At 38.8% G+C, this 10,448-nt stretch overlaps 1 protein-coding gene across 2 annotated transcripts in view; it reads left to right on the forward strand.

Moving 5' to 3' along the window:
* The window catches only part of SLC12A1 (solute carrier family 12 (sodium/potassium/chloride transporter), member 1), a 46,591-nt gene that overhangs the window by 24,378 nt on the left and 11,765 nt on the right, over positions 1–10,448 (forward strand). For both annotated transcript variants that reach the window (XM_009994452.1, XM_009994453.1), the window contains exons 14-19: positions 463–618; positions 2,338–2,437; positions 2,520–2,631; positions 5,833–5,973; positions 7,773–7,879; positions 8,744–8,826. In XM_009994452.1, coding sequence (XP_009992754.1) covers positions 463–618; positions 2,338–2,437; positions 2,520–2,631; positions 5,833–5,973; positions 7,773–7,879; positions 8,744–8,826 — 699 coding nt within the window. The remainder of the gene's footprint in view (positions 1–462; positions 619–2,337; positions 2,438–2,519; positions 2,632–5,832; positions 5,974–7,772; positions 7,880–8,743; positions 8,827–10,448) is intronic.

Here is a 10,448-nt window from a genome sequence, read left to right on the forward strand (position 1 = left end):
CAGGAATAATACCTTTCTAAAGTCAGTTGCAAAATATATTATTTTTCTGCAGTGAGGCCAGGCAATTTTCAAGTATAAGATGTGCACTCACAGTATTGGGATAAACTTTCCTCTCCACAAGTGTTTAGCTCCCATTAATAAGTTCTATGTATATGCATCAGAAGGACACAGTTGTTAATTACCTGGAATTACAGGAAAACCTATTTTCAGTTCTGAATCAGTGAGCTTTAATTTGGGAAAAAAATACATATAAATAGAATAGCTACTCAAAAGGTTCGTAAGACCCAGTAGCCTATGTATAGAAATCTACATCAGCCAAGACTTGAAAGTATCTGTTGGTAGTCATGATTCCTGAAAATCTGCACATATCATCCCCTCTCTTGTGTATGCACAAGATCAGTGGATCACCATTTGATCAATTTATTTTATGCTCTTCCAATTTCCTCAATTCTCTTTAAACAGGTTGGAGACCTGCATTCAGATATTATAACATGTGGGTGTCACTTTTTGGAGCCCTGTTGTGCTGTGGTGTCATGTTTGTCATCAACTGGTGGGCAGCTCTCATCACTTATGCCATTGAGCTCTTTCTGTATATTTATGTAACATATAAGAAACCAGGTAAGGCCAGAAAACTATTTGTGGGTGTGTGTGTGTGTGTGTTTTATGCAGCCAGGTGGGACCTTACAGAAATTCTGCCCACAGAATAAGGCATTACTTTTTTCCAGTATCTTTCTTTAGAAGGAAGTCTGGAGCACCCTGTTATATCTCACTTTATATAAGACAGATTAAGAGGACAGTCTGATGAATTTTTGCCTGTTTAACAAGCACTTTAAGTATGGTCCTGGGCTTTATGTAAACATTTCAGCACACCAGTTTATTCCTACCACATATTCACTACATTTGGGCTTTAACTTGAGTATCATTCATAATTTTCTTCCATCCACACACAAAACAGATGAATTTTGCTGTGCTCCTAGCTGACTCATATGGTGTCTTCACTCAAAATGTAAACCTGCTGGCCATTATGCAACACAAATGTAAGCTGAATTATTCATGAATGGATCATTCTCCAGCACCTCCCTGCAATCCCTCAATAAATCAAGAAAGACAGTCACACTCTATTGCTGGAACTAACCGCTTAGCAGCTCAGCAAACCACAGGAGCTGTCCTCAGAAATCTGTGCACTAATACAATACAGCACCAGTATGAGACCAGACATTTTGGTTATTCATACCCAGCACAAAACTAACAGATGCCAATTTTAGTGCCAATCATCTTCTGCAGTAGAAAAAATTAATAAAAATAAAAAGGGGCAAGGTTCCCAGCAGAAGATTTGGTTTCACTGCAGCTAGTTTGGGATGGCAACACCTGGTGTGAGCCTGTTACTCTTTTCTGTGTGTATCACTGCCCTGTTGTGTGTCCACCCTATCTGTGACTGGGATGATCTGTGGTTCTCCTCCTGTAAATACCATCAGCTGTAGGAAAATGCACCTGTCACAAGACAGTTGGCAAAAGCATCTGAGGAATTCTACCCTTCCCTTATATATTGCCAGTGTCCTTGCCACAGAGCAGCACCTTAAAGCTTGGTTATGTTCACTGCAGACACTGCAAAAGGCATCTATCTATATCCTGCTCTTCCAGAGAGTGACTTCTGTTCAGCACTGATTTACCAGCAACTGAAGGGTTCAGAAAAGACAAATATTCCTTACAAAAGATGACCTCTACACAAACCTCCATTTATTTGCACTAACTATTAGCTTTATATATTGGTATAACGGGACTTGATCTGCATTCACACAGATCTCAGTGGAAAGCTGTTTTGTATCTGCCTCCATGCACCAAACAGCTACACAATAACAAGAAAAGATGGAAATATGAAAAACTGGTTTTGAAGAACAATTTTGGATCAATATAGTAGAACAGAGCTAACTGGCCCTAGACATTTTCCTTCCTAATGGCTTAATTGGAACTTTGTGAAATTCCACACTAAATACATGACTCGGGGCTATCCACTTTATACATGGGAGAGGGATACAAAGTTAATGGAACAGATAATAAAACAGCTTTTAACCAGAGGAAGGAAGTTCCCTACAATTTTTATATATTTTATATATATGTATATAAAGAATGGGATTATTTAATTGCATGTTTGTTTTTGCATCATGCAAGCAAAACCTACTCTGTTATGGAGTGCAAAGAACAATAGCTCTGTATCTAGGAAGGATAAGAGAATATACCCTCTTTTGGCTCATAAATAATGTCATTTCTGACCTTTGCAATAGAACATATTGAAAATCCCATGGTTTAATATGCATTATTTATCTTTATTATATGCAGAAGTAAATTGGGGCTCTTCTACACAAGCTCTTTACTATATTAATGCCTTAGACAGTGCTCTGGCATTAACTACAGTGGAAGACCATGTGAAAAACTTCAGGTAAGATTTCAAGTGAAGAGTAGAATGGCTTATTGTAAGTAAATTCCCCAATTAAACACAGCCTCTCTTTTCCTCCTAACAGACCCCAGTGCATAGCATTAACAGGAGCTCCTATGGTCAGGCCTGCACTGCTGGACATCACACATACTTTCACAAAGAACAACGGGCTGTGCATCTGTTGTGAAGTGTACACGGTAAGGGCAGCTGGGTTACATCTGCAAATGCAGCACCAGTGGGCGCTACAGGTCTCTGCACATTCCGCCCTCACTCAGCACACAACGGTGCTGATAGGCATCTGTGCAAACCATGAAGAGATTTGCCTTGAGAGTGGATTTTGTCCCAAGTCTTGATAAGAAAGCTGTTGGCTGATACAAAGCCTGCTGGAAAACGCTTTATTCAGATGCATTTCAGAGTTTATAGTCAACCAAAAATGGTTTGAAGTAAGTAAGCATTACAAAGAATTGGGTTTTTTTTACAGACAAGGCAAGACTTAAAGAAAATCCCCCCTCAAAAAACCAAAACTTCAAGGATTATAGTGCAATAGTCAAATTACTCAGGCTCTATTTCCAGCTTTGTCACTGATGTGCAGTATTGGGGTTTGGCAAATAATTCAGCTCTCTTTGCAGTGGTTTCTCCAAAACTGTAACAATGCTAATTTTGAGGATAAAAATGCTCTTCTGAGATATAAAGAGAAGAGCAAAGTATATTTCTAGTTATAAATACACAGGAAATTATGTTTCCTAAAGGATGAAGATCTAGTCTCTCATTGTGAGTGAACAAAAATAGATGGGTTTGCAGTGTAGAGGAGAAAGTGTATTTTAAATATTTCAACCTTTTAATTTGGAGAGGAAAAAAAAAAAAGGCAAACCGCTTGTGGCACCAAATGGGACTGGAGACTCTTAACAGAGTCAGTCCAGGCAAGACAATATATGCCTCTAGAGCACTGTAGGAATAATTCATTTGATGCTGCCACATTGCAGAAAGGGAGTACAGAAGGTCTATGTGTGATACTTCCCAAATCAAATCCATGAAGAATTAATGGTCCTAATTCTTCTCTACTGTAATTATTGTTAGCTTTCCTACTGCACTGAGTAGTAGCAGAATCAATCCCAACAAAGATCCTGAAACTGTGCAGCTTCCTAAATTTGAGTTGCAGCAAGCTTTCTGAATTCTGAGGCGTGTTTCTCTAACATTATGGAGAACTGAGTTTTCATTCCTGTCTATATAAAAAAAAAAAAAAAGAAGTCTATTTTGCTTATTTCCATTGGGTTTTAAATTGTTATTCCTTCAGCAACTTAAGCTAAATTTAGTTTGGTTGTTAATAAAAGTGTGACAAAATGAACTTTTGTGATTTGCAAAATTGTGGTTAAAAGTGGATGATTCCTAGGAACCACGTTGGAGAGCAGCCTACAATATATATAATAACAAACAGATCAAGACTATTTAGCCATAAATGTAACACACTGCATGTTTTGCCTTAAAAGCTGACATGCTGCTAGCTATGCATAAAATTTTGAGACACCATGCTAGACAGACCATCTTCCCTCCCTTTTTTCCAAGGAACAGCAAGAAACGTTTCAGAAACATGGTGATAGACAGTTCAGAGATAGGGAAAATGAATATGGCAACTGAGCATAAAGATGATTTTAAAGTCATGTGTCTCTGAAGTTGCAGTTGCACGTTGGCTTCAACAGTCTGAGTTTCTAGTACAAAGGGCTATTCTGCTTTTAATCCCTGCCTTCATGTAAAAATATTTTTGCAAGGTTAGTCTTCAGTCAGCAAATTCACTGGACAAAGATTAACACTGATACAAAGGATGAGCAGGGAAGGACACAGACAGGCTATCACGTGATAGAAGGGTGGGACTGTTCTCTTGGCCAGCAGAAACACACTGTGCAAACCAGTTGTGAAATCACCTTCAGGAAATCTCATTAGACATACTGGAAACAAGGGTAAGACTTTTTTGCTCCTCTCCTTAACCACAAGGGGACTTCAACTTTATTGTTCAACTTACTATTCCCAGCTCTTCACACTACTCTTCCAACAGCCAAGATCAAACTCTTCTTAAGTTACACTCATTAAATCCAAACAAATTCCAGTATATTTACTATCACCTAAGAATGTAGCATGATCTCATTAATGGAAGATCACACAGACTCTCCCATCCTTCTCCTGGTACTTCCCAAAGAGCCATAAGAGGACTTCAGAAATAGGTATGAGGGACAACACCTGAACTCAGCCTACTTTTGATCAGGCTAAAACTCATTTTGCCAGGTCATCTCCCAGCTTCTCTCTCCATGCCATTTTCAATTTTTTAGATGAAACTAGCTGGAAAGTTTATGTTGAAGGCCTTGCCTCCTTTTCTAGTAGCCAATGCCAATTCGCTGAAGGTAAATGTATTGCAGTTAGTTCTACATCCACATAACTGTGTAGTACATTCCATTTTCTTCCAGGAAGGAAAAAAAAAAAAAAGTTCCAGTAAGGCTGAAAAGTTTTGAAAGAAGGATGTTCTGGGTTTACATTGCAAGTTACCTCTTGGGAATTGATATTTGAATTAAGTGATGCCTCCCACACATTTCACTTTGGAGAAAATATTTCTTTTTAGTTTGAATTTACTCTGTTCTTCAAAGGGAAATAAATTTTGAGCTTGCAGTATTTGCTAGAAAAAAAAATATTTAAATCCCCCTCAGCTCTATTTTAACCAGTTTCCCAGTTTAGCAGAAGCAGCTACCATATACCAACTTACTTTAAACACTAAAATATGAATTTTGAAATACAATCTCCTGAGCATGAGCTTACTAGGCCGTCCTAGTTTCATATTATAGGCAACAACTTCTAGAATTTCTCTAGTCATCTGTTCCATTGGAACAAAAACTGGAACTTGCCAGCATCCTCAAAAACATTATAAATTTTAAAAGACACATAGGAATGGCTTCTGCACAAATTGAAACTCTGCAGCAAACTCAAGTTCAAAACTATCTGTTTATAACATACCAAACTGATGCCACTTCCCAAGCTAGGCACACAGAAATACTCACTGGATTCCAAGCAAGAATTGTTTACGAAGTCAAGTCAGGGAGGGACTTTTTTCACCATGAAATGTTTCACCTAACCTCAGATATTTTTCTAAGATGTTACAATCTATAGTAGTCCTTCTTTCTGTCAGAATCACTATATTTAAGTAGCATTAACAGCCTTGGCACTCTCAAACAGAATGTGAATGCTATTAGCAGCACAGTTCATTTCAAAGGGCTGAATCTCTGTGGGCCCTTTTTGGAAGTGTATTTTTCTGACTCTCTCCATTTGCTCCCACAGCAGACTAGGTAACTCCTTCAAAATCATTGTGTGATGTATAATACAAAGACTTCTTAATAACATTTTATTGTATCATGCAGGGCCCACGCAAGCTGTGTGTTAAGGAGATGAACAGCGGCATGGCAAAAAAGCAGGCCTGGCTCACAAAGAACAAAAGAAAAGCCTTTTATGCAGCAGTGGCAGCTGAAAGCTTCAGAGAGGGAGTCAAAAGTCTACTTCAAGTAAGATTTTTGTTTACAGAACACACAGAAGAGTGCTACATCAAAGCATCCCTGTGTATATATGGGTAACATTATAAACAGAAAGGGCATTCTGGGGGTACATGTATATTATAATTCATGTTATTTCATAAAGACATCTGCTTCTGGGCTATGGAATTATAAGACAAGGAAGACCGATTCTCTCCTAAATGAACAAGACATTAATATAAAAAAAAGGGAGGCATCTAGAGAGCAACGTATCAATGTCTATGCAGTCAACACTTGATACACTTCAATTCTATTGTTTGGTATTATGCAGCATATTAAATATCTGAGAATATTTATGCAGCCATTGAAGACTGAAAATGTGTAATATACACTTTCTCCAAACAAGAAGGCGATCTAAATAAAAAGAGTGCAATATTTTCCTGTTGCTCTAAGAATACAGCCGAACATTTCCAACAGTCCATTTAAAATGGCTTTAATGAAGGCTCAGAAGCACTGTTTGCGTATTTCCCATCAATCTCTCTCTCACATATATGAATATTTAAACACACTGATATTGAGGCAAAATGTAGAGAAAATTCCCTTCCTGTGAACAAAACACACTGCTGAAAAGACATCAGTGCAAACTGAGACAGTAGGGAATCAACTAAAATACGCTGGGTAACAGTCACCCACTGGTAGCCTACCAGGGCCCTTTGTACACACACTGAATGGACAGCATGATTAAGCAAGATGAAATATTATTAATAAAGACCTCTTTGTTGTATCAAAGCCTCACAAGGACACTTCATCTTGAGTTTATACACTTCCACAGCAGGAGATCCTTCTGATGTTTTTGTGAACTGTTACAGTCTGATGATCTCTTCCTTTCCATTACTGCTTAAATACAATTGCTAAAGCTAACTACCAGACTACAAATAATTGCCTTCCAGCAAACAAAAGTATAACCATATCATCATGATGGTAACCTAAGGACACCTGCATTGCTTTGCCAACCAATTATTAATTTGTATGTAAATAGTGCATCTACATCTGTGCCACTCAAAACCCACCCAGGTTCCAACAGTTTTATCTATTTTCTTTTTGCTAGTAGTAAAATTTGGCAAGTGTAACAACCTGACAAGCTGGTGTATTTGTAGGTCTCCTGAAAGGCTCCCAATACGTTTTTAGATTTCTATAAAAATTAGATTAGCTGAATCTAGACCTCACAACCCATACTTGTTCAGGTTTTAGCATTCAGGTCCAGTTTTGAGGCAATCTAATATTTTCACAAACCATTGTTCTTCCTGTTTATAAACTGCAATTTTATCTATAAAATAGACTCAGCTAATTTTGGATAATATTTTGGAACAGCAATAGTTTCCAAGTTCAAGGCAAAAAAAAAATAAATTCTTACGAATTGTCTGCAAGTGTTCTGAGGTGTTTAAGAGACTTTAGACCCAGTTCATTTATGGAGTATTCCAAAACTGATAAAAGCTGTATGTTATTATATTAGAATGAGCATACAAACAGTGCTTGAAATCTCTCTTGATTCCAAGTTATTGAACCATTTTAATGAGAGCATGTCAGAAGAAATGCAAATGAATGCTAATTTAGCAAAACTACATTTCTGTCATCTAAAATCATTTATAGTTAGAATGATTTAGAGCTAATCTTTCAGCTTTCTGCATGGAAATGAGCATGAAGGACATTCATGAAATGCAATCTAGTTGTAAGTGTCTCCAGAACATTACTTCAGTTATCTTTTGCCATTACTTTTCATTTGCAGTAAAAGCATGTGTGTACCTTCTCAAATAGTGTTTTAATATTGCTAGGCCTCAGGCTTGGGTAGAATGAAACCAAATACCTTGGTGATTGGATTTAAGAAGGACTGGAGAAATGCCCCTGCCACACAAGTTGAAAACTACGTGGGCATTATACAGTAAGTCACAGATCAGCATTTCCTTTTTTACTCCTCTTAAGTTTACATTTATACAGCATTTCTGTACAGAATTTAAGGTGTAGAAAAAATGTAAGAAAATACCTACAAAGTTGGTAACAGTTTCTGCCTATTAAAAAAGGTTCCTTGGCTTCACACACCTAGCAGGATCTGCTTAGCAAACATCTGGCACTGTCAGAGCTGATATGCCTTGACAATGCTACATAAGGAAGCTGCACTGCTGTCAGTAGTGCTTTTGCAGAATTGTGTTTTTCCATTTTTAGTGGGCAGGAACTCAAGAGAAAAACAACCCTAACATACATACTTAAGGAATAAGAGAACATAATGGAATTCTTCTTTTAAGCCTAGGAGACAGAGGAAGAACCTTGCTTCAAATCCCCTATGTCCCTAAGGCTCATCAGCTCTGTGGGTTGAGATTTAGGTAGGAAACAGTCAGTCAGAAAATGGGCTTCTCATACATTCTTGCTCAAAATTCACCTGTAAAGTTGAAGCAAGATAAAGAACAAGGAAACCCATCTCAGCTTTGTTATTTATCAGAGAAGGGAGAAAAAATTATCCATTGGCAACGTAGTTCCTAGAAAGTGTTATCAGAAAGACCCCTTTCAGGATTAGCCTATCTGTTCCAATACCCAACTATCCCATTTTTTTTTCAAATGAGGGAAGAAAGTCAATAGTACTTTACTAAATCTTGGGCAATTCCTTCTGCAATTTTACCTGAAGCAGCCTAGTGCATGGCAGTAACACCTCCCTGTGAGCATTAACACTTTTACCAATCTGCTCAAAGTAACATCCCTCAGTGACATACATGATGCAAAAGGATACAAATATATTTTTCTTTCTTTTCAGTGATGCCTTTGATTTTGAGCTCGGTATGATTATAGTCAGAATCAGCCAAGGATTTGATATATCTCAGGTCCTCCAGGTTCAAGGTATGTGATGACTCAATAGTTGAATATCTATGCTGGTTACATGCTCAGCATGAAAAGGATTATGACCAATACACTTAGAGTCACTCTTAGCTCCTACACCCATAACTTCCACAGTTCCTCCTTGCTTCTGCAGTTTTAATCCCACCTGAAATCCTTGCTGAAGCATTGGCAGTGCAAGCAGGAGGCCAAGCCTCACACATTAAGGAGCTCTGCACAACAGAGAGCTTAACTCTGAAAGTACTTTCAGCACAGACACAGACTATAACAGTTTAAATCATGTCCTGCCACAGCAACAAGTCATTCTGTAGCATGTTTTCTTCCTGCTCTTGGTACACCTTTGTCCCTGTGCTCACCTGAGATCTCTGGGGCTGGTGGGAATTGGGAAGCTGCACTTTGGGTACCAACTCTGTAGAATGCTGGGTCCCAGAAAGTTCCCACTCATGCAAAAATCTGGAACCCACAGGAAACATCAGTTCTCTTTTTCACCTTTTTGTTCATTCTTCTTTCAATTAGCAGTGCGTATCTCAGGGGAAAAGGAAAACCTTCCACCAGGCCACAACCAGACATGCCATCTAGGTGGTAAATGTAGACAGAGCATGCAGGTAGCTGCACCTAAACTAAGGGCTTCCACATACGATGGTGGCCTTCATTTTTCCTCTCCTCTTACTGGCTTCTTAGGAACGCTGGGGAGGCAATGAGTCCAGATAAAAATCCCATCAGAACAATTCTCTAGGTTTTCAGTACAATAATTTTTCCACTTATTGTAAGTTTGTCCACTTGAGCAGACAGATACAGCCTAAACCTGGTCATTACTCCTAGCATTCCCTGTCCTACCCACCAGATAAATGTTTTGTGCTACAAAGGAATTGGATAAAATCTATAGACAAGGAACACAGGCAAGCAGAAAAACAACGGCGACTCTTTGCTGCCGCCTGCTGCAAATCCGCCTCCAGTTCCTCAGACACACAAACCGGGCTCAGAACTGCTGGGGAGAACACCCAGGAAGGACCTAAGTACCTTGGCTAATTAAAACCAACATTAATACCCCATTAAACACGACTGATTCTAAGATGAGGCAACCCTCAAAAGCAAATCGCCTCTCAGAATTAAAAAGAACCAAAGACTCCTTTGAGAAACATGGGTAGATGAATACTCACCAAGCAGACAGGCAGCCTGATCTGCTTGGAGAGCGACAGGGCAAAACTGTGGGGTCCTCAGAAAAAAGTCCAAACTAATTGTCACGATCCGTGACCTATTATATCTCCTTATTGGAGTGTATTAACTTATCAGGATTTGCTGAGAGATCCACACGTGGGTATCGCCTCACACAGAGGATACAGGAACTTATGTCCTGACTTTTTTGAGTGAATAACTCGCTCAGTGCTTACTAAATTTCTAACAACAGCAAGGTTTATTGTGGGGAAAACAAAGCAATTTGGGGCAGGAGGTTCAAAAGGAGTGATTACAACACATTAAACATATATGGGTACACCTTAGTTACACATCTTATCCACGTGAGGGAAGCAGAGGGGAGGGATTTGCCCGAATGGCTGGACTATATTTTCCCCTATAAGCTGGGGTAGCCGGAATTGTCTCACCACGGCAGTGCACAGGTAGGATGA

The sequence above is a fragment of the Chaetura pelagica genome, unplaced genomic scaffold, assembly GCF_000747805.2.
Source record: "Chaetura pelagica isolate M959 unplaced genomic scaffold, ChaPel_1.0 scaffold222, whole genome shotgun sequence".
Taxonomy (NCBI): domain Eukaryota; kingdom Metazoa; phylum Chordata; class Aves; order Apodiformes; family Apodidae; genus Chaetura; species Chaetura pelagica.